General features: G+C 42.8%; 2 protein-coding genes across 2 annotated transcripts in view; one reads left to right on the forward strand and one right to left on the reverse strand.

The window, feature by feature from the left end:
- LOC310875011 (proteasome activator complex subunit 4B-like) overlaps positions 1 to 5963 on the forward strand; it is an 87245-nt gene extending 81282 nt beyond the window's left edge. The window contains exons 45-47 of the mRNA XM_083788026.1: positions 2049 to 2187; positions 2659 to 2792; positions 4284 to 5963. Of these exons, the coding sequence (XP_083644152.1) occupies positions 2049 to 2187; positions 2659 to 2792; positions 4284 to 4418 (408 nt within the window). The 3' untranslated portion in view covers positions 4419 to 5963. The remainder of the gene's footprint in view (positions 1 to 2048; positions 2188 to 2658; positions 2793 to 4283) is intronic.
- A 5197-nt stretch (positions 5964 to 11160) lies between these two features.
- On the reverse strand, positions 11161 to 21784 carry chac2 (ChaC, cation transport regulator homolog 2 (E. coli)). Its single transcript, XM_083786816.1, has 3 exons — positions 21373 to 21784; positions 19934 to 19969; positions 11161 to 11742 (listed from the first exon to the last, which is right to left on the reverse strand). The coding sequence occupies exons 1-3, from the start codon at positions 21505 to 21507 to the stop codon at positions 11350 to 11352; spliced, it is 564 nt and encodes a 187-aa protein (XP_083642942.1). The 5' UTR covers positions 21508 to 21784; the 3' UTR covers positions 11161 to 11349.
- Between the last annotated feature and the right edge of the window lie 3623 nt (positions 21785 to 25407).

The raw sequence follows: 25407 nt of genomic DNA on the forward strand, positions 1-25407 counted from the left end.
CCGTAGTATGATCAAATACAATGATACACTTTCTTGCTCGATATAATACCATATCCATCTCAATGCCAAGAGATACAACTAATAAATAACAGCTTTGTGATATTTGAGTTCCACCTCTCTGAGCTGAATCCTTCAACTTTTGTCACAAACTTGTAAATCCCTCTTTGAAGCTCCGTGATCCTCCAAATCTCTGCCTGTCACCTTCAGAAGGTGAAAATTAATAACGGGGTGTTTTTCTTTCTGCTGTATTTTCCTTCAGCGTTTCATCTATTTCTTATTTCTTGGCCTTTTTTATGTCCTCAGTGAAAAGACCAGAAGGTACTGTTCTCAATTAACCGCTGCGGCGAAATGTGTGAGCTTTGGAGTCTGACGTCGCCCAAACATTTCCGTCGTTCTGAGCCGCGCGTGGCGACACACGGAGAATACCGCCGCCTTCATTTAACTCCCCGAGCATTCATTAAGGTGAAACGCTCCCCCGGATTTCGCCGCGTATGATAATATCGGCCATCTGGAAAGACAGCTTTGATAATGGATGATAAGGCGGCGAGCATTTCTCATGCTTTTTATTTCCCTGCGTCATCAACGCTTAATCATAATTTGCACAAAGTCGTGCGGAAGAATGGCAGGGAGTGTTTTCTTTTTTCCTTTTTGGGACATGCATTTCACCTCAACTAGACTCAGCCTCCCCTCCGATTATCCTCCCCTCACTAGTACTCAGATATTATTACTTAAAGTAGCAATATACCACAATATAAAAACTCTTACAAGTAAAAGGCCTGTGTTCAAAAATGTTACTGGAGTAAAAGTACAAAGTTATTTGCATGAAAATGTACCGGTACTTCAAGTACAAAAAGTCAAAGTACAATTTCTTTTTTGAAAATAGCTCACAACATAGCTTGTAGATCGGCTTTTGAGCTTGTAGATCGGCTATTTTCCAAATAACCTAGTGTATGTAATGTATAGAATAGGGCTGATTTATATCTCTAAAGTAACTATAGTGACTAAAGGTTTCGAATAACTGTAATGGAGTAAAAAGTACAAGATGTAGTGGTAAGTAGAAGTGAAAGTGCTGAAAATTGGAAATACTCCAGTAAAGTAAAAACAAAATCCTCAAAAGTACAGTACTTGAGTAAATGTACTTACACCACTTCAGCTCCCATCTCTGAAAATAGAAGATCTACAAGCTCACAACACGCCGCACTGCGACGCGTTGTGAGCTTATAGATCTTCTATTGTAAAATCTGCCATTACAACGACATCAAGGCCTGTCAAAATACATTGTAGTCGACTAAATCAACTGTAGATTTAGACGACTAAAATCTTATGACATTCAGTCGACTAAAACTAGACTAACACTAAAACATTCCAGGTGACTAAATGTGACTAAAACTAAATTAAGTTTCATTCCAAAGACTATGACTAAACTAAAATAGAAATTTGTCTCCCTCTCCCCGGTCTCCTCACACTCCCGTCTATGCTCTCTCATTGAGACCAGATTCTACGAAATGTCTTCTAAATACTGACAGTTTTCTGGAAAAAACATGTTTCTATATCAGTGGTTCTCAAACTATTTCACGTCAAGGACCCACATAATTATCTGTATTTGGCCGCCGACCCACCTCTGAGAATATATTGATCCAGGGACCCCCCTCCAGAAGCAAATATTTGAGTTAAAAACGTTCACTGTGAAACAATATATATTCAAAGATTTGCACACATTTTCACTATTTTTCAAAAAAATAGCAAGCTTGTAGATCTGCTATTTTTCAACAGCTAAAGTTTAAAATAATAGTTAAAGTGGTTCAAAGCTTTATGGTGACACAGCTGCGTCCTCTGGTCTAAATGGGTTAAAGTGTGCCTCCGTGTGTGTGTGTGTGTGTGTGTGTGTGTGTGTGTGTGTGTGTGTGTGTTCTGCCTCCTCACCGTGCTGTGCGGCAGGTGAGGGACATGGCCGCCGCCACCCTCATGTATGTTTTACAACCTCTCCTCTCTGTGTTCCCTGTGTGTGGCTCCCGGTGTGCTGCGCTGGTCCCTGTGCTGTGCTGCAGGTGAGGGACATGGCCGCCACCACCCTCAGCGGGCTGCTGCAGTGTCAGTTCTTCCCCCTGGACTCCAGTCTGCAGACGCAGCTCCAGACGCTGAGTCAGACCTGCCTGCCCAAGGCCAGGGGAGAGCTGGCCTCCACAGGTGCACACACACACGCACACACACATACTGTATAGACGCACGCACACACACACACACACACACACACACACTCTCATACACGTGCGAACACACTCACACGGCACACATTTATGCAGATTCACAATAGCAGGCAAACATGTTCCTCTTGCACTCTCATGCTCACTTACACGTACACACGCACGCACGCACACACGCACAAACACACACACACACACGCACGCACGCACGCACGCACGCACGCACGCACACACACACACACACACAGGGGGGGAAGGCAATCATAGCCATACTTGCCCTATTACCTTTCCTTGTCCTGGGGGAGTTATTAGCCTTGAAATTCTCTTCTCCTTCTTTCTCCCTGCGTGCGTGTGTGCGTGCGTGCGTGCATGCGTGTGCGTGTGTGTGTGTGTGCGCGTGTGTGTGTGTGTGTGTGTGTGTGTGTGTGTGTGTGTGTGTGTGTGCTTATGTTAGACCTGGTGCGGCGCCATGCTGGCGTGTTGGGGCTCAGTGCGTTCATCCTGTCCAGTCCCTATGACGTCCCACAATGGATGCCTCACATCCTGATGGAGCTGAGCGACCACCTCAACGACCCCCAGCCCATAGATGTACGTGCACACACACACACACACACACACACACACACACACACGCGTGTGCATGCACATGTAGACACACGCTCACAGCCTCACACTCACACAGTCAAATGTTGAGCTGGGCACATCATGAGCTGAGCGAACATAATTTCATTGTCCAGTTGAGGAGAAAATGATGTATCTGGACATAATTGTTGCGTGAGAAGGACATGTGAGGATGTACTGTACCGCCCAGTGCAAACGCATTACGGTGATCGCAATCAATACGCTGATAGTTATGGCAAGCAATGCGTCTGCGTTTCTGTGTGTGCTGCATTATCTATTGTTTTTGTTACACATAGATGAATTATTGAACTTGCTCTCAAGACTACTGCAGAGGGAAAATGATAAAACCCAATACATGAATAAACAGGCAAATAGTAAACATGTCATCCCCCATTTAGTGATGTGATTTTCCTCTTGGGTCGGTCAGTCAGTCAGTCAGTCAGTCAGTCAGTCAGTCAGTCAGTCAGTCAGTCAGCCAGTCAGTGACAACTATTTCAATGTGGTAATAATTGTAAGTTATGTCTTCAGGCTTCCAGTCTGCCAGATTGCACACAATCCTACCTAACGTTATACTGATAATAGGCTGTTTTGACATTGACAAGATTGTCCTTAATTGCGTTGCTTGTATAAATAAATAAACCCTTAGTGCTATTGTTGATGATCAGTTGTATTTCCAGTTGTATTTTCTTTTCTTTTTTGCTGTCCTTTTGTCAAATGCAAATTGCAATGCTACACCATGAATAATTTACTATTCGTGGCAATAATAAATGTACTGTAGGACAATTTGTGAATGCATAAATATATGTAGTATTTATTCATATAGTGGATAAAGATGCTGATGGTAATGATAGTGACCATCAGCGATGATGTCTGATGATAGATGGATAGATAGATAGATAGATAGATAGAATACTTTTATTGGCAGTTTACATCAATGAAAGCAATAAGGTACACCCGCACACTGTGTATTTGCTCGGTAGATAAGTATTGTCCTATTTAATGAAGCAACGTTTGGGTCCCTACGGACCTTCCTCAGGAAGGAGGGACCGAAACGTTGCTTCATTAAATAAGACAATACACAGTGTGTGGGTGTACCTTATTGCTTTCGTTGATGTCCACTGGCCTACGCCTAATTTCTAGGTGTGCGAAGGTTTTCTCCTACAATTGGCAGTTTACAAAAATTACATCAATTTAGAAAACGTCAACATGGAGTCGTGGACTATACACAAAAAGCCGTAGCTTGTTTCCATTGTGGTCCACCTTGTGACAGAACAACATACTGTACCGTACGAAACAACCACTGTGTGTGTGTGTGTGTGTGTGTGTGTGTGTGTGTGTGTGTGTGTGTGTGTGTGTGTGTGTGTGTGTGTGTGTGTGTGTGTGTGTGTGTGTGTGTGTGTGTGTGTGTGTGTGTGTGTGTGTGTGTGTGTGTGTGTGTGTGTGTGTGTGTGTCCACAGATGACAGTGAAGAAGACGCTGTCGGACTTCAGGCGTACTCACCACGACAACTGGCAGGAACACCGGCAGTGTTTCACCGACGACCAGCTGCTGGTGCTCACCGACCTGCTGGTGTCTCCCTGCTACTACGCCTAGAGACCCTGCGGTTCGGGTTACGCCAACCCGCCATCCCACTGTGGCACATAGAACCAACGTAGCGTTGTTGTCACTGATTTGAAGGGACGATCACCAACTTGGTTTGAAACCACCCATTTTGGGCAGCGGTGGCCTACGGGTTAGAGGACTGCCCTTGTTGCCGGTTCGATTCCCCGGACGGGCAGGAAAAATATGGGTCGAGAAGTGATCATTACTCACCCAACAACGCTGAAGTGCCCTTGAGCAAAGCACTGAACCCCCAATTGCTCCAGTGGAACTGCTTAGTGGCCAACAGTCTAAGACTGTGGTTGTACTGGTCAGCTCCCAGGTTTTAATGTGTGTCTGTCTGTGTGTTTCTATGTGCAGGGCGTTGCTGAAAATGAGCACTTGTGCTCAGCTACTACCCTGGGTAAATTAAGGGAAAAAACGAAACCGCTATTTTTGGCGAATGTCAAAATGCTGGGGTTCCAAACCCTGTCAGGTGAAAAGAAGCGGCTGGGACTCCTCATGCATAGAAGGAAGCATGTGGGGGGCACGGTGGCACAGTTGGTAGTGCTGTCGCCTCACAGCTAGAAGGTCCTGGGTTCGATTCCCGCTCGGGACGCTGTGGGTGCTGGCGGCGTGTTGGCGAAAGGGCCTTTCTGCGTGGAGTTTGCATGTTCTCCCGTGTCCCCTAGGGTAGGTACCCTCACAAAAAACATGCAGTCAGCAGTAATCCTGGTCTCTAACCTGCCTCCCCCTGGCCAGCCGGGGCGCCTGATGGAGGGGAAAGGAACTGGTTGGAATAACGTGTTCCTTCCACGCGCTACGTCCAACCAGGGAAACTCCTCCCTGTCAGATGTAAAGGGGCAACTTGGACACTCAGGCATGAAGGAAGCATGAGTTCAAGTCCGTTGCTCTCCTCATGTCCCCACTATATGGGGACTAGGTTGGCGGAGGGTGTGTAGAGCCCAGGATCACATTAGATAATTGACACAGGGGTGAAAAATGGGTTACAAAATCGTGGGATAAAAAAAAAAAGAAAAAAAAAAGGAGGTGGCATGTGGTCTGTCCGTTGCTCTCCCCAGGTTGGCAGAGTGAGTGTAGCGCCCGGGATTACACTAGATAATTGACACTGGGGTTCAACTATACCGATATTAACAAATGCGATTTTCACTAACTTGCCATCGGCACTAAGATGTGTGAGAAAAACTCTCCATTATCTGCAGCTGCTGTGCATTTAGAGGTGTTTAATAGTGGAGTGGCATGTCTGCTTTGCGTTGTCCCACAGGGTGAGCAAACGGATGGAGATATTTACAAACTAGATCTCTGTCTCTTTTCCATATGGAGCTGGCAAAACGTTGCTCCTCGCTCCACGTGAGTAGTTGCAGTAACTTTATGGGTAGAATTTGGATTGTGATATCAAAGGTAAGCTCATGTTAAACGGAACAAGATGCTGTCTGTGATATTGTCACATACGAGAACAGACACACACAGAGCTGTTGTCTGAATAGCGAAGACATTGATAATATATTAACCCATTTTGGGCGGGAGCCCCTTTTGGTGTTTCAAGCATTCTGTTATACTTTAGCTATTGAAAAATAGCAGATCTACAAGCTCATAGCGCGCCACTGAGTGGCTCGCTATGAACTTGTAGGTCTGCTAAATCGTAAAAATGCGGCACAAATCTTTTGAATAGGTATATAATCTTTCAGAGCGAACGTTTTGTTTTATTTCAATGTCAACTAAATGGGTTAAATAGACGGTTAATGTTTCACCTTTGGCATCTGGGGGGATATATAAAGCCTCCCTGTCTTCGCCCGCCCCCGTGAAGTTTTGGGGGAACTCTATTAAGAGCCATGTGGCTCCCCAGGCTGCCAGCAGTGGGTTAGCACAGAACATCACAGTTAACTTCTTGTGCCGAAAACTTCTAATGTTGTTACGGGTATATAGAAGCCTGCCTCTTGCCTCCATGTTGGCCTTGGATTGAATTCTTCCAGAAAGCAAGACGTGGGCGAACTATAGATATATCTGACCGCGCGGTTTCAATTATTTGACGTAGGCAGTGTGCTGCTTCTTTTTTTTTTTCTTTTTTTTTCTTATCAGGCACGACAACCACCCCCCGAATGAGAACACATTCCTCTAGAGATAAGATTCGCTGTGCTGTTGTTTTCAATCCAAAACGTTCGACCGCTATTTTGTCTAAGTCTACCAGAAGCCTGTCTCTCTTTCAACGTTTCAGTTCTGTGACACAAACCCTCTCTCTGTTTCACACGTCCTGCCGTGTCTGTAAGTGGAAATAAGTACGTAGGGGATACGGATACTGCCTATTAAGATAACGATAAACCACAATGAGTATAATATTCATATTTTTAAAATACACAAATGGAATTACTGGCCAGGGCCGTGGCTCAGCCGTCCTGGCCCGTAGTCCAAGTCTGGCAGTGTGCCGCGGGTTCGACTCCCGATCCCGACGGCCTTTACTGCATGTCACCCCCTCCCCCATTTCCTGTCAGCCTACTGTCTGTCCCTCTATAAAAAATAAAATAAAGGCGAAAGCCACAAAAGAAACCCCATTAAAATGGAATTACTATCATGTTTATAATCATCATATAATAATGTTATGGCATACTATAGTGCAATATAAAGACCTTTATCATTCCACAATAATACATTAGTGAGTACAGTTTTTCTGGGAAAAGACAAAATTGTATGTATTGTATTGTATTGTACATTTATACATAAGTCAGTGCTGGGTTTACCATCTGATCAATCTATTGTGTAATTTATAGAAACCTACTAGTGGAAAATAATGAGTTTGGCGTGCTGTTTTTAAAGGCCTGCAAGATGAGTCATTCTCAAGTGTATATATATATATATCTATATATGTTTATATTTATAGCCGTTGGTAGCTTCTTGTACGTGGCATAAAGGACTGGATGAAGAGATCTCTTTAAAGGAACAGAGGCGTAGTGTAGTGCCAAACTGTTCCAGAGCTAGTCTTTGCTGTAGAGCTGCTTTTACTGAATAAAGCCAATGAATGCTGCCAGCTACCATGTTCTCTGTCTGTGTGTGTGTGTGTGTGTGTGTGTGTGTGTGTGTGTGTGTGTGTGTGTGTGTGTGTGTGTGTGTGTGTGTGTGTGTGTGTGTGTGTGTGTGTGTGTGTGTGTGTGTGTGTGTGTGTGTGTGTGTGTGTGTGTGTGTGTGTAAAATAGCAGATCTACAAGCAGTAAAAAACAAAAACGCGTCGCGACGCGTTTTGTGCTTGTAGATCTGGGGGCGCAACCCTGCACTCTTTATCTACTGGAGATGCAGTGTGTACGACATGGATTTCTAAACACATTTGTTCAACGCAAAATACTTTGTTCCAAGTTTCTGGAGACTTCAGAAAAAAAGCAATTCTCCTGAATGCTGCCTTCCGGTATGGCATGGAAAGGAGAGGAGGGCATTTGCATTCTTTCACTATAGTAAATGCTGCATTCATGGTCTGGAGAGGGCAGTTGTTTTACAGGCGGGTAAAAGGGCAGGTGTGCACGTCCCCGTGTGTGTGTGTGTGTGTGTGTACTTGTATAGCTATACTTTGTGTGGGCAAAATGTATATAAACCATTTTCCTGGTCCTCTCTAGATGGTAGGTACTAGGGGAATGAGGCTTACTATTAGGAAACGGCTCCGTTTGGGGTTTAGGATTAGTATTGACGTTATAGGTTAAACCATTAAAACCGCGAGGGCATCCGTGCAATTTTGGATTTTTTAAAATTGGCTATTCAAAAATAGCTGATGTACAATGCATCACTATTTTCAGTGTGTGGCACCGTCCGGCATGGAACTAAGTATAACTGGTGTGTGTGTGTGTGTGTGAGAAAGACAAACAGGAGTGACTTGTATGCATTTTATTTTGTTCATGTCTGTTAGTACTGTATGTTACATGTTTATGACATCCCAACAGGCAAACATAGTTTGACAAAGACCAGAACCAACAGAAATACACATTTATGGCTTTACAGTAGTACCTTAAACCAGACTTAAGATAACCCAAAGAATAACCTTTTTCTCTCCGTTACTCAGTGGTTTTATATGGAGACACAAAGAGTCCTATGCGGGGTGTGGTGGGTGAGTAATCAATAGAGAAAAGAATACATTTTGGCGCTGAACTATGCCTTTAAAACCTTCCTTCATACTTTCTCAGTACGTTGGATTAGTTGGCCTGTGTGTCTGTCTGTGCGTCTGACTATGTGTGTGGCGTTGCCATGGATGTGGTTTATATATGAGATGTACTGTACTGTACTGTACTGTATGAACTTTTCTGTTCCATTTGATAATAGCAGAGGTACAGTATATACTGTCCGTTCAAAGTGGTTAAACTGATTTTGATGCTATATTGACTCATGTTCCTGGGGACCCCCTGGAACCCCCTCAAGGACCCTCGCTGGGCGTCCCCGGACCCCACTCTGAGAACCACTGAGCTAACAGTATACAATGCAAGGCCCCCCCACCACCGAAGTTCAACAAACAAACCCCCTGAAGGATGGCCCTATCACCTGATATTGAGATGTACTGTGTTTGGTGAGCTGGCAGACTACTGAACCCATCAGCGCCCTGTATTTATCACCATCATGCCAAACAAACACTTGATAAATAGGGCCGAACTTCAAAAACAGCTAAGCTATTCTTTAACCCATTTTGACCTGGGAACGATTCTACAAATGCCTGTCAGTCATTCTCAAGCATTTTTCCCAAAAATATATGTAATTGGCCGCCGAGCACCATCTGAAAATATGTTGTTCCAGTGACCCCCCCCAGAAGCAAAGATTTGAGTTAAAAATGTTTGCTCTGAAAGAATATATTCAAACATTTGGGCCACATTTTCACGATTAAAAAAGAATAGCAGACCTACAAGCTCGTAGATCTGCTATTTTTCAATAGCTAAAGTACACCAAAAGGGGGTTCCCGCCCAAAATGGGTTAAATAGTCCTTCCTGGAGGGAGCCCCATCATAATATGGTAATCATATTGCATACAGCGTCAGGGGACAAAAAAAACATCAGTGGGGGCACTCGACTGACGTTATTGCTTCATCTTCTTAGCCCAAATCTTGAATGCGTTTTGGAGTTGTTTTTTTTCACAATATTAACTTGCATTGGTAGTCTCTGCTCTCCACAGATAGTGAAATGTCATTATTTAATGTTGTTGTTACAGGAAACAATAAGACTGTCAGCATTGGTAATGGGCTATCTGAATGGTCGCGGTGTATACTGTATTATGGGTATGGTCTCCAGAACCACCACAAAAGGCACTGGGCAGGCTCTGCTCAGCCTAAATCCCCTCACCTGTGCAATTCCCAGCCTCTGCCTCAGCCAATTGATTGCCATGGCAACCCCACACCTGCCAATTGATTACTTAACCAGTACACTTTTCACAGTCAGTTTGCACTCTTTGGGCACAGGCACAGACAGACAGACAGATACAGCGATGTATATATACAGTATGGGCACAAAAGGGACACAGACAGATAGTTAAAACGGGTGCTATGACAAGTTCACAACTGGTATTTATTCAGATGTTCCCAAGTTGCATCGTTCTCAAGTAGGCCGGTGGCCAACGGGGACGTACAGGTCTAGTTTCTTTAATTATGCCAATCTATAACCTTCAGGCTTCAACAGCCAGTAGCAAAATATTGTTACTTTCTCAACCTCACCAACCTGCTGCAAAAGGCTGGTCTCTGCATGGTTAAATGCAGCGAACACAATTGGACAGATTTGTTGATTAACTCACTATTAGTCAACTAAAAATGCATTATCTCTTATCTAATTAGGCAGGTCACAATTAGTAAATAATCGTCATAATCGTTTAGATGAAGATACATACATTTTCAAATATAACAAAGCGGAAACAAGCTTACGACGCTATTTATCCTTTTTTAAATTAAATGTCAGTCATTTCTTTGTATATTCAAGTTATGTCAATGCAGTGCAATTTTTGATTACGAGGCCCAAAAGACAAACAAAAACATAACTTTTATCCATACGCTCCCAGTTTTCAGTGACATCAACACAATCTTTAATAATTGCAATTATTTGTATGACAATTAATCAATCGTTAGCTGATTGTTTTTAATGGTGAATGAGACGCAGCCCTGCTATCTAATCTATTGCCCTGAGATGAGTTGAGGCCGATGTGTGCGCGCAGTGCCAGTGTTGATTTTGCTATGACTAAAATGTTAGGGAGGGACTAGTGGAGATCCTAGAACTAAAATGTATTTATTTTGGTTGCGTTTGTTTGGATGCAACCAAGTGTAAAATCAGCCATTACTAAATCAAAATTAGCTGTCAAAATGAATGCGTGCTCATGTGTGTTTAGCGGTTTTGGATGTTATCAGATGATTTCATCTCCGTTATCAGCTCTTATCAAGACCATGCAATGGAGCCGGTAGGGACATTTCCTACATATACAGGGTATGCGCATGCTTAAAGTGAATAGCACATCGAGTGGCAAAGCAACATGCAACGTGAGTTTAACGTTGTTTAATGTAATCGGAGAGGACTTTTCTGTGTGGATGTATGGGCTGTCAAGGCCAGAAAGTAGTTTTTTGCCACTCAGTAGGCGTTCCTGCATAACTTCCTGGTTTGATGATGTCACGCGCATACCCCTCTATTGACGTTGCTGTCAGCAATTGTCTGATTTTGGCATGCTGATTTTGGCATGCTGTCTGACTACTACCGGTAGCCAATATTACTAACCTTAACCCTATAACCTCAGTCTTAAACGGCCACGTAAATAAACATAAAGTTGTTGTATAGCACAGTTTCACAATGTTTTGGCTTCGGCGGCAGTCATTTCACTACCGCATTTCCTACTCGCGGTAGGCAGTATGTGGGAAATGTCCATATTGCCTTAATTAACTGCATGGTCTTGATAAGAACATAATTGGTGTTTATCGGTGGATAACGTGTTACTACTCCCCGGTCTCCAGCCTCTCTCTGACCAGGGCTTCCAGAGAGAACAGATGTGAGTCAGAGTCCTCGGGCAGCAGCGTCCGCAGCGCGTCGGCCAGCTCAAACAGGTACTCGGTGTTGCGCCCGCTGGGCCCCGTGGCGCCCACGATCTGGCTGGCGATCTGTTCCAGGGGGGCGGGGCCGAGGTAGTCGGGGTTGTCCTGAGAGCCGATGTAGAGCAGCGCCTGGCCGGGCGACGACGGCGGGGCCGGGTCCACGGCGAAGGGCGGACGACGCGGGTGAAAGGTCACGTTGATGACCCGGTAGCCGCCTTTCTCCCGGTGGTCGAGGTAACGCTTCACTTCCTGCTCCTGGCCGGTTGGCAGCTTGTATGCCACGCCCCAGACACACCCCTGAGAGAGAAAGAGAGAGAGAGAGAGAGAACTTTTAACAACCTGGGGTCCCGACTCCCAACTTTGGGCATATGAACTCATTAAGACCTGAGGCCGATTCTACAAAATGCATGTCAAGGACCCTGAAAATCATGTTTATTTGGCCTTGGAGCCCCATGTCAAAATATTTTGCTCCAGGGACCCCCAGAAGCAAAGATTTTAGTTAAAAATCACACCTGTGTGAACTGAGTGGTGCAACTCCCCTCTCTCTCTCATTAGCAGGCAACAGTGCAGCACTGTCTCGCTCTCTGTTTCTGGCACAACAGCGCCCCTACTGGTACTCAGATAATACTGGTGCTCATTAACGTCACATAGGCGGACACAGGGAAACAGACATTGCTGTTCCTTGGAGTGGTTGCACCACTCAAATGTGACTGTACTATGAGCTTGTATATTTGCTATTTTTGAATAGCTGCTAAAGTCTAAAATATGGCTAAAATGACAGATTATTTTTACCAGTATTAATGGGCTAATAGGGGTAGGATTACAAAAACTGAATATAGCCGATCTACAAGCTCAAAATGTGTTGGTGATGGGATTAGGCAAGTTTTCGCCACGCTAAACCATAATACAGTGTACAACGAAGTATATAAACAGTAGCCTGGCTAATAAGCCAGACCGAATCAGCCGTTGGCAAATGATATTAGTCTGGCCTATTAGCCAGGCTATACAAACAGGGGCTTGTGTGGTGAATTAGGCAGTTCAGGCAGAAAAACCCAACTCCACATAAGAGGATGAGAGCGTGTACAGTACACGTTGATGTGTGTATTACCTTTTAGGTGTTAAAATGTGGAACAGTGCCCCAGACAAAACAGGATGAGACAAATTGGAGCTGAGAAGAACTAGTTCAGGCTGCTTAGATACCTCGACAAGGTCCAGTTCAGCAGCTTTATTTTTCATGTTTATTATAAACAATGAAATACACACGCTAAAGAGGACACAGCATCCCAAAACCAACAATATACTTAAAGCTCCTATAAGCAATAATAATGTCAACATTTTAATGACCTTTAAATGTTTTGGCTATTCAGACAGCCAGCAATTGGTAGAACGCTCCCCCAAAAAGTTGTCTCTATAGGGCCACAATCTGCATTCAAAGATGTTCCTAGAAGCTTTGTCATTGGTCGAAAAAAACCTGGTCGCAATGACTAACCAATCAGGAAGCAGACAGGCAAATCGACCAATGACAAAGCTTCTAGGAAAATCTTTGAATGCAGATTGCGGCCCCCAGATGTATCACGGAGACAAAACATTTTTTGGAGCGTTCTACCCATTGCTGGCTGTCTGAATACCGAAAAAATTTAAAGGTCATTCAAATTTTGACATATTAGTGCTTATAGCAGCTTTAAGACTGTGTTCAAAAAGCATTATGTATACTATACACTCCTTATAAATATCGACAGACATCTACTGTAACCCGACAACAGCTCTTCACAGGGTCTGTTACAGCCACTACGATGCTGTTATCTCACTCACACACACACACAGTCACACACACGCACACACAGTACACACACACGCGCACAAGCAGGCACTGCATAAAATTGTGCACCAGTCGCCTCAACAACAGACTGCCTCATAAGTGCAGGGCGGCACACGGAACATAAAGGACATAAATGACTGACACCGTGCCACCTGCCTGGGAACAAACGCCAGCAGCATGGCCTCAGCGTTTTACTGTAGTAGATAACACAGGTCGCAGTTAAACTATGAAATTGTAATGTAAGTAATTCAGTCAGTCAGTCACGCCCCATATTATGTTCCAAACTATAGTCTAGTAGCCAGTCCATAGAGCCCCATTGAGAACCCGGACATGTTGAGTACACCAAGGTTTTATGTTAGAAATGTTTAGTATGGGTCCCCAGCATGTAGAAACTGCCGGATGCTAACTTGCATATGTTGGGCAATTTTCATAATTGGCATAATATGTGAGCATTAGTTTTGCAAAAAAACACTCATTGGGCTTAAAACGGCCATACCCCATCAATTTGTGATGACTGCATTGGCCGTTTTTTTTGCCCAATGAGTGTTTTTTTTGCCAAACTAATGCTTGGAATGGATTCAGCATCATGAAAACCCCCTAGTTTGACACATCACATGCTACATAAAGCATGATGAAATTTTGAATATTTTGCCTTCTATTAATGGTATGGTCACATATTATGCCAATTATGAAAATTGCCCAACATATGCAAGTTAGCATCCGGCAGTTTCTACATGCTGGGGACCCATACTAAACATTTCTAACATAAAACCTTGGTGTACTCAACATGTCCGGGTTCACTTTTTGGCTACTAGGCTACTATGTGCACTCAGGACCACTTGGCAGACGATGTGGTACAGTGTGAATGCTGCGTACCGTTCCTGGGAGCGGATCACCCGACCATTCCCGGGACCACATCGGGACCTATTGAAGTGTACTCGAATACGGATCACTGCAATGTGAAAGCATTGAATACAGTTGAATGAAGTGTACTCTGGTGCGAAAATAATCAAGGCCAATGTGAATCATGGCCACAGCAGGGACCAAGCAACCGTATTCGGGAACAGTTCGAATCCATGTGAATTAACATTGTCTCATATAAGCTTTGTGGTCCAAAAATAAACAAACTGTCTCTGCGATATTGTCGGGGAGGTGTCTCTGTATCGTTTACAACAGTCAGTCAGTCATATTGGATAGTCTGTTTCTGGCGAAAATGTAACTAATTCAGCATTAGCGTTTTCTCAGTCAGTTGATTCTTCATATCCATACGAGTGAAAAGTTAACAAATAATCCTGGCCGTTTCAAACACAGTTCTTATATGAGGCAATCTAAAATCCCCCTATGGGGATTACAATTTATTCTGTGATATATTTTCATATGCATTTTTAGCTATTTTTGGCCGAAATTCTTCTGCGGCCGAATATTTGGTGCATCACTATATAAAGGGAAAGGTTTTGGACGTACAAGGTTTACATCCGACAACGACGATAATATAGCATCTATACGTTTTTCAGAAAACTGCCTCAGGTCTAAATGGTTATAATAATAAGGTTGTTTTGGACTGTATTAAATGCAACACGGTTATGCAATTGTTATGAAGTTGTGGTGTACAGTATAGTTCTGCACGAATAATTCTGTTTGTTGCTGCCATCTCCTCTACAGTCCTCTGTAGCAGCATATACAGTAGGCTGCGGTCCTGAGCAGTCAGCAGCCAAACCGCACCTGTCAGAACACTCTCAATTATGGTACAGTGAGTCAGCCGCGCTAAAAGTTTACAGGAACTTTAGGTACCAAAACAAAAAGTGCATTCTTGAGGATGCATTCTGTGTTTATTAATAGACTAGGCATGTAACGATGTATCGTATATCGATATAATATCCCGACGATATGTATCGATATATATATATATTAAACATTTATATTGATTTTCAAAATCTGTAATCATATTCCTTCATATTCACGTGCCTTTGGAGAGAAATGAGACTCCATGCAGTCACTTTCTGTAGTCTGTCTGAGACACAGTATTACAGTATTGATGCTCATTAATACATCAAGGAAGGCAATTATTTTTCTGCACTGTCAAATAGGTCTACATTTATCCTAAGATGCCATCAAAGAAAAGAAGAAATGTTAACTCGAGCTAGGTTTAAACATGAAAGCAAGTTTACAGTTGTTGCACAGAAATTAAGTAATTTTACATGAAAAGTAATGCTACTTTTGCAATGTAGTTAAATAAAAATTGTTAAAAAAGCTTGGAGGGAAGATAAATCATTAAAAAAAAGATTTTTCTGTCATTTGTCTGGAAAATAATTGTGTTGAAAATATCGTGAAATATCGTATCGTGAACCTCAAATCGTGATACATATCGTATCGTGAGTTGAGTGTATCGTTACATGCCTTTTTTTTGTCAAATATGTTTTTATTGAACAGATTATAAATTATTACAAACATTATGATATGAAATACTTTTTTTATGAAACAAAATGAAAGAAAAAATAAACAAGACAAAAAAGAGAAAGAAATCCCTTAACTGAGCAGTATGGGTGGGAGGGTTAAGGCTTAACCCTCCCACCCATACTGCTCAGTGACACTGCATACTATAATAAGATGATAGAAAGCTCATGGAAAACATCTAAAAAGAAAATGGCGTACAGTCAACCATATCAATGGTATCCGGTCTATTAATCGTTTCTACTCAGGTAATGGACAAGGGGCAGCCAAACCTTATCAAACTGGCTCTCCCTGTTTCTCAGGAAATACCTGCCTAAATACAAATACATGCCTAAGAGACCGTGTGTGTGTGTGTGTGGGGGGGGGGGGGGTGTCTGAGATGTGTACGCCAATGAAACTATCAACAATTATTTCCAACAGAATCTCTAGTACAGAGAACAGAATTTCACAATCTTCTCACTACAAATCACACAACCTACTGTGCATGGTCTATGTACAGTATGTAAACAAGCTGTTTGCTCACTCTCCGTCACTCACTGCCTGTGTCAATCTTAGCATAGCTTTTATGACATGTTGATAAAGCGTTCTTTCAATCAAGCAATCAATCAATCAATAGTACCTCACTTCAGTAACAAACATTGTTTGATTGACATGAAGCTATGAGAGTCTTGCTATACCTGATGACAGTTTCAACAACCACTGAAAGATAAATATAAATGTGTGCGTGTGTGTGTGTGAGCGAAGCCATTGTGTTTCATCCGTCCACTTATGCAATTTGAACACCCAATTTCCTTAATAAAGCTTCTGCCAATCAAAATAGCTGTATTCCAGAAACGGTCGCAAAGCAGCGTGCGGATCTCGACCAATTACAAATCATTTGGGGTGGGGACACGTCACACAGCCACACAAAAAATAAATCTCAAATAGAGACAGGGTGAAGGAATATTTGAGGGGTGGACATCATCACTGCACAACGCACTGTCGCTCCATGTTTCAATCAGGACAGTCTGATTGAAACACACTCCTTTTAATGACTTTTTCCCTCGCTGCGCTGCGCTGCCTGGCTCACGCCTCTGCATGCAAGGCTGGGTTGAACCTATACGGACCTTTAGGCAGGGCTGCCTCACGCCTCCGTATGCCTAGTCTACTCAAGACAGACTGTTGCGTCAGGGGGCGCCGTTTTCCCCGAATATGTGACGATGGGATTCTCAGATTGCTGTAATAGCCAGGCTGGGTTGTAACTAACTAGGACCTTCAGGGTACAGACAGTGACACAAATGCATGGCAGTGGTCAATGCATGAGGAGGCGGCCTTTTGCATGTGATACCGTGCCTCCCCCATTCCATCCGGTCAGGGCCTTTAAAAGACCCATTAAAAGCATCTATGTCATTTTATCTATAGAATGATTTTAGCTATATATATACATACAGTATATATACATAAATATTTTAGGGTTTTTTTCTGGTTACAGTTACAGGAGTTTTTCACTTTTCACTACATGGTGTTTGTGATATGAAATGTAAGCTTACCCTAATCACAGTAAACATCATGTCTTCAGTAATTTTTAAGTTACTGTAGTACTGTAGCTATAGTCACTTCAGTTGGCTTGGAGTAGATTGTGATGAAATCCTATGTATTGAATCGAGAATCATTTTGAATAGAGAATCGTTTTTGGATCGAATCGTGACCCCAAGAATCGGAATCGAATCGTGGGACAGCCAAAGATTCACAGCCTAGTTATAACTTATGGTCTACATAACTGTATGCTTGTTGGGAGTGCACGTTCTCTTCTGAGACTAAATAAACCGTGACTACCGTAGCCTTCATTCTCAATAATAAATCAGTTTCACACAGGTTGCGTTGACTGAACTGAACTATTAAACGCTGCGGCTGGACGTGTCTCATCTGTTTCTAATTGGGATAATTCCTTGTTCTAGTCCTTAAACAAAAGAGAAGAAAGACTTCTGAATTGTGTGAAGCCTGGCTGTGCGCCTTTAAAAAAGCCAGTCAATCAGGCCCATGTGTTATTTTGTTCTTCTGTCTTGCGGTGAGTTGGAGGCTTATTCCTCGTTTAAACTTTCACAACAAAGGAGAAGAAAAGAGTGCTGTATTACCGTGTGTAAAGTTGGCTGTCAGCCTTGGGGAAAAAAAGAAGGAAAAAAACAGTAAAGCAGGCAGAATATTATTTGCTGTGTTACAGTGAGTCTGAGGCCAACGGACATGGCTGCAAGAGATACTTACTGTACAAGCCATCACGTAACAAAAATAGCTGATTCGCAATACGTTACGAGCTTACAGTATATCATTTAGATCGGCTAGGTTTGGCACATTTGTGTGCAGCAACGTATATAAATCAGGCTTTAACCCATTTTGACCTGAGATCAGATTCTAAAAATGTCTTCTACATCCTGACAGTTTTCTGAAAAAGCTATGTTTGTCAGTCGTTCTTCGATTCTTCAAAAATAGCAGACCTACAAGCTCGTAGTTGTAGATCTGCTATTTTTCAATAGCTAAAGCATAACATAATGCTAACACCAAAAGGCGTTCCGCCCAGAATGGATTAATCTGAAAGAAAAGAGGATGAAAGGAGAGAACAATAGGAACCTGGTTTAATTGTGTGACAGCAATGAGGTAATTAACCTGCAATCCCAGTAGTATTAAAGAGTGTTTTACCTCTTTGCAGATGAGTAGATCTCTACATAGAATTTGGTGGGTGGGTGGGGCCCACTCAAACACATCAAATCAAATCATAACTTGTTATCCTTGACAAGCTTCAGCTACTTGATAATGAGTTTATACTGTAGTTAGAATCAGGGATGTTGAAGATAGAATGCAGTGACCCCCCCCCCCCCCCCCCCCCCCATAAAACATGATCGTCATGTACTATGATTATACAAGATTTATTTATTTATTTTCGAAAACGTGTACAGAAAGTATACAAATTGTTTTTTATGTGGCCACCAGTTAATTAAGTATAGCCCAACACACACCGTCTGCGAACGCCGCGCGTCAAAACAGCCGCCACCATTATTTTCAATTAACCTATCCCACACCGGCGGCGTCTGACGTGCGTTCACGCCTCGCCTGACGCTCCGATACGCCACTGTTCTATTTTCCAGTGTGCCGCGTCGCTGCGCACCCGGTGTGTGTTGGGCTTAAGCCAGTATTCACCTGAACTGAACTGTGTGTTCGACTCCCGAGCCTGGCGTCCATTGCTGCGTGTCACTTTCCTGTCTGACTACTGTTTCCTATCAATAAAGGGCATAAAAAGCCCCAAAACAAAAACTAAACTAAAAAAGACTGGAGAGATAACCCAAAACATGCAGAACAGTAGCTCTCCACTCCAGGAACACAGTTGGTGACCTACAGTGTGGCCTAGAGTCCCGAACGTTTTAGCTTGTGACCCAAAAGAGAAATTAAGATATTGGCCCGGTACCCAAACTAATGAAAATAGCAAATCTACAAGCTCACAACGGGAGGGAAGTGTTCCATGATGGGAGGCAAAGTCAACTCTGTCTCACTTACAACGCAGCCATTGTTCTTCTCAGCCCAGCCTTCTGCATGTTTAAAGTAAACACACTAACTAACATGATGTAACCCAAGTCTTGACTCTTTTCTCTCGGTTCCTAGGACCTGACTTATATACTGTATATGTGTATACTGTAAATATATGCAGTGTATACACACGTTTCATAGCATAATTGTCGTTGGTCAAATTTACATTTCTGCCTAACTATACTCTCCTCACACTGCAGCTTCATTGTGCCTTATTTGCCTATGTCCTCAGCCTATCAGAATGCTTGTTACATTCTAAAATCACAGCAGATCTACAAGCTCATAGCGTGCCACCGAGTGGCGAGCTACGAGCTTGTATGTCTGCTAATTTTTTTTATCGAAGAACGACTGACATAGAAACATAGCTTTTTCAGAAAACTGTCATTTTCAAACAGACATTTTTAGATGGGGTTAACATAGCAAGCATTCTCATAGGCTGAGGCAGGGTGAATCAGGGTGAACCAGCATTGTTACAGAGTTATAGGCAGAAATACAAGTAGATAAACTTGAATGCGCAATTATGCTACAAGGCTAACAATATTGATCTTAGTGCTCTCTTCAGCTAATCTGCATAGTTTTTCTCTTCAGCTATTTGTGCACAAGCCAGTTATGATTAGTATGTGCATATATTAACAGGTGCTTAATTAGTGAACAACACATCACCTCAGGCTCCTCCACCAGGGTCACCACACGGCCAGGCTGTGGAGACAGACAGACAGACAGACAGACAGACAGACATTTAGTCATTTATTTTACACTGACTGAGCTACAAAGTATAGGAGAGAGAGACAGAGACAGAGAGAGGGCAGATGGTGGTATATTAGCTTTTCAAGCCAGTAAACTTGACATTGTTCCAAAGAGTCGGCACCTGCACAGTTACCTCATATCTCCAATTCACCATGTCAACTTTTTTCCCCCCAGGCCATAACAATGTATGCCCTACTTGGCTACTTCATCATCACACAAGGCGAGTGTCACACAAAACTATAGTGAAAATAGCAGTATGTAGCCCGAGGTACTTTTACTTTACTGGAGTATTTCCAATGTTATATACTTTTACTTCTACTCTTCTATCTCAAGAGGCAAATGTTACAAATATTACTATTATAACATTAATCAGTTCAGACCTATAGGCTACTTGCTGGGGATATTGTGCATTTGAGTACTTTAAAATATACTAGATCATATAAATATAGAGTATTCTAAAATGCAGTATTATTGATACTTTTACTGTAAGTAAAAAGTGAACTCGTACTTTTTCCACCATGCACTCTTTTAAAAAAAGGAACTGTTTTTGGACATACAAGGTTTCCACCCGACAGACAGCAACACCAGCACTCAGACCTAGCCGCAATTTGCAACTCTAGATTTTTTTTACAATGGGTTGAATCTAGAGTTGCAACAAGCTCCATCCACTTCCTATTCATCATTTTTGGTTTGCGATCTGCTTGTCTTAAACAACGTTAAACTCACCAACATTGCAGCTGTAGTACAAGCTTGAATTATTCTCTTTCAATCTGCCGAGCTTGTTTTTCATAAAAATCCACCGTAGAGATGTTATGAGCTACTTTCTGTCAAGACATCCTCTGCAAGTGATTATTTTTTTAAGTGTTGCAGTTTGGAAGCACTCGTTTTTGTTAACGGGTCGCGCTGCTGCCTCCTGCATTATGTGCAAATTCGAAACAGGTTGAACGCAGGGCCGTTCAGTGACATACGACGAGTGCTTCCAAACTCCAGCACTTAGAAAAATAATCACTTGCAGAGGATGTCTTGACAGAAAGTAGCTCATAACATGTCTACGGTGGATTTTTATGAAAAACAAGCTCGGCAGATTGAAAGAGGATAATTCAAGCTTGTACTACAGCTGCAATGTTGGTGAGTTTAACGTCGTTTAAGACAAGCAGATCGCAAACCAAAAATGATGAATAGGAAGTGGATGGAGCTTGTTGCAACTCTAGATTCATCCCATTATAAAAAAATCTAGAGTTGCAAATTGCGGCTACACTCAGACCCTGGTATACAGTACAGCGCAGCACCGGGGCCGGGCGGTGTGGGGGGTGTTTGGCCATATGGACAGTCGTGCAGTACAGTACAGTACTCACCTTCCCCGGGACCCCTCGGTGGTCCGTGCTTCCCTGCCAGAACCTGCGACTGAAGCCCTTTATGTAACCGATCCGCTTCTCCTCGTAGGGAAAGTCCACCTTCCATATGAGAGAGCCGTATCCAAACACCCACATGGCTTCTGTCACTGTCTCAGTCACAAAGCTACAAGGGTAAGTAAGTGACAAGTGACAACTATAACTGCTTCACAACAGTACAGGCTGTACTTCTACCACAAAAAAAGTGCTAATTTATAATAACGGACTACATTTATAATGTATAGAACAGCTGCTACGAATCCTATTTGCTCTGACACTCATGTTTATACCTGCGGCGCGCTACAGTTACAGTAATATGTTAAAATATGTGAATAATACTGGTCGATTTACTGAATGGCTCGCAGCTGGTGCCAAATGCTTCCGTCCGATGACGTTGACGTAAATACAGGAACCTCGACTCCACCCACCCACCTCTCCAAAGAGTGCCTATCCCATAGCCCGGAGAGATGGTCGTGCTGTGATTGGTTAGAGAGTAGAACTGAGGGCTTATGGTGGTTGCCACGACAACCAGTTCGTTTCCCCTGGGCTATGGGATTGGCACTCGCCAAGTCGCCATACATATCCTGACAGCAGGGGGTGCAGACCTTCCACAGTCATAATATCACCCTCGCTGTGTGTAAACAGTGTTTGTTTGTTTGTGTGTGTGTGTGTGTGTGTGTGTGGGTGTGTGTCCGCCGTTCAAGCACACATTTAGGGTTAGAAAAATATGACATTTTGACAGTCTGAGCTGAACATGCACAACACAAAAGCAGCAAAGCAGTGGAGCCTTTACAGTCTGTGGTTCTCATCAAACATTTCCATGTCAAGGTAAGGATCCCCCGCCTAAACTAGTGATAATGTATTTGGTCACAATTGTGAATTGTTCAAACATTTTTAAGATTTCAATGTTCAAAATGACAAATGAGCAGATATCCAAGCTCACAATTCTTGAAGTTCACCTATTTTTGAATAGGTGAAGTAAATACACCTATACACTAAATACGCCTGCGGCCTACCAGGCTACCACCATGTGTACCACTACACTACCACACCACGGCACGTATACAAAGTCGAAAAAACCTCTACGAGAGTCTAAATGTTTGGGCTAGCGGCTAGCCTATACCAGTGGTTCCCAAACTTTTTCATGCCAAGGACCCCCAAATTGACACTAATTAGCCAGCGGACCACCATTTGAAAATATATGCCAGGGACCCCCATAAGAGAAGATTTGTACGGCTCTAGCAGTGATTCTCAACCTTTTTAATGTCAAGGACCCCCCAGTTTGACATGCATTAGGCTACGGACCCCCATTTAATGACATTTCCATTTCTGGGACCCCCAATTTATATTGTGAAATCAATGTTAATTTAACTCTGAGAGTGTACAAATGAAACCCTAACGGGTCCATTTGGTTCCATTTGTACACTGTGTACACTCTCAGAGTTACAGACCCATAAGGGTCCATTTGGTTCCAAACTATCATTTAGCTGGGGACACCCTGAACTCCCTCAAGGACCCCCTGTCCCCTGGGGGTCCCCGGACCCCACCTTGGGAACCTCTGCACTATACCACCACACAGCTCTCAACCAGTTATTTGCCTTTGTCAGAACTGTTGAAGGCTCTCTGAATTCTTGTCATTGAGGTTACTGTAGACAGTGTAGAGACTACAGTAGGTATACTGTACCATGTATTAAAGCTGGTACAGCGTGAGCTCATCTGGTGTGATAAGATCTGTGCTTTTTTGCAGTGCCAGTGTAACTCTTATAAGACAGATTCAACTCCACTTAACGATGAAGGCCATCTTAGATACCTTTTTAAATGCTACTATACTGTACTGTATAGTCTAAACCCTATAGTCCAAACCCTATAGTGTCCAGGGTCTTTAAATATCATATTTCATGTGCAGATTTCGGCTGGCATTTATTCGTTACGTTTGGTGTTCTAACCCGACATCTGAAAATAAATCCATTTCTGTCAAAGTATGAAAAATAAAAAGTTCAAATAGCTAATGTATTAGGATATGTTGAAGGTGGTAGTGGATGGATACCTGTACATAATGGTGGAAAGTAACTAAGTACATTTGCTCAACTACTGTACTTAACCCATTTTAGGCGGGAACCCCTTTTGGTGTTAGCTATTGAAAAATAGCACATCTACAAGCTCATAGCGCGCCACCGAGTGGCACGCTACGAGCTTGTAGGAACGACTGACATAGAAACATAGCTTTTTCAGAAAACTGTCAGGATGTAGAAGACATGTTTAGAATCTGATCTCAGGTCAGAATATTTAACTTAATAAAAAAAAATTGTATCGTCCTATACTCTGGCTTATGGGAACACCCCAGAGTTAGTATTTATATATTTGATATTCATTTTAGCCGCCCAATTCTTTGCAACAGAAGAGTATTTCTACATTGCAGTATTGATACTTTTACTTATAATTAAATGTTTTGAGTACTTTCTCCACCACTGCGGCAGTATAGGCTACTATCCTCCAGCATTGCCTTGGTAACCAACCAATGGTTTCTGAGCCATGTGTGTGGCCAATAATACCAATGGTTTCTGAGCCATGTGTGTGGCCAATAATACCAATGGTTTCTGAGCCATGTGTGTGGCCAATAATACCAATGGTTTCTGAGCCATGTGTGTGGCCAATAAAACCAATGGTTTCTGAGCCATGCGCGTGGCCAATAAAACCAATGGTTTCTGAGCCATGTGTGTGGCCAATAATACCAATGGTCTCTGAGCCATGTGTGTGGCCAATAATACCAATGGTTTCTGAGCCATGTGTGTGGCCAATAATACCAATGGTTTCTGAGCCATGTGTGTGGCCAATAATACCAATGGTTTCTGAGCCATGTGTGTGGCCAATAATACCAATGGTTTCTGAGCCATGCGTGTGGCCAATAATACCAATGGTTTCTGAGCCATGTGTGTGGCCAATAATACCAATGGTTTCTGAGCCATGCGCGTGGCCAATAAAACCAATGGTTTCTGAGTCATGCGTGTGGCCAATAAAACCAATGGTTTCTGAGCCATGCGTGTGGCCAATAAAACCAATGGTTTCTGAGCCATGCGTGTGGCCAATAAAACCAATGGTTTCTGAGCCATGCGTGTGGCCAATAAAACCAATGGTTTCTGAGCCATGTGTGTGGCCCCATAGGTCAGGAGTCGATCTTCTGTTTTCCTTGATGTACAACAGTGAAGCACACCCCCTGGACATGACTCTATGTCGCAGGGAAGCTTACCCCCAGATGCTGAGTGCCAAGTGTGGAGGTATTGGATACCATTATTGCCTTTGGGGGGATTGAACCCCGACCTCTCTTGTCTTAGGGCGGACACTCTAACCACCAGGCCACTGAGCAATGTTGCCAGATTTTGTTGAGAGAAATAATGCAACGAGGTCTTGAGGAAAACAAGCCCAAAATAAGCCACTATTATTTAATATGCCACATGAGCACTTTAAAAGGCTAATAAGAAAAATATTGTCACCTGATGAAGGCCGTTCACGGCCGAAACGTTGTGCCTTATTTATGGTGTATTGAATAAAAAGCAAACACCTTGGAGCAAACCTGTGTGCGGACTCTCCTCTCTTCACTGTACTTACCTTAGTCCAGAACCTTTTTATAATAAGAAAAATATGCCTTAAAACATTATATTCGCCCTCTACAACTAAAATAAAAACACCTTAAATATTGTATTATTTTCACTCAATAGAAGCTGCTCCTGTCGCAAGTTGATGATGTCATATGGCCATGTGGTCTAGCCCAATGGAATGTATGGAGAGCATATTCTAATAAAAAACAACTTTATGCTTCCTAAGGATAATATGACCATCAAAGCAATATTTTAAATACTATTTTGTATTTGCATTACATATATTCTATACCGCTGGACCGCACAGACATATGACATCATCAACTTGCGATTCCTATTGAGTATTTTTCATTTTAGTTATAGAGGGCAAGTATAATGTTTTAAGGCATATTTGTCACATTAG

This window comes from Protomyctophum parallelum, assembly GCF_964188405.1.
Source record: "Protomyctophum parallelum genome assembly, chromosome: 17".
Classification (NCBI taxonomy): domain Eukaryota; kingdom Metazoa; phylum Chordata; class Actinopteri; order Myctophiformes; family Myctophidae; genus Protomyctophum; species Protomyctophum parallelum.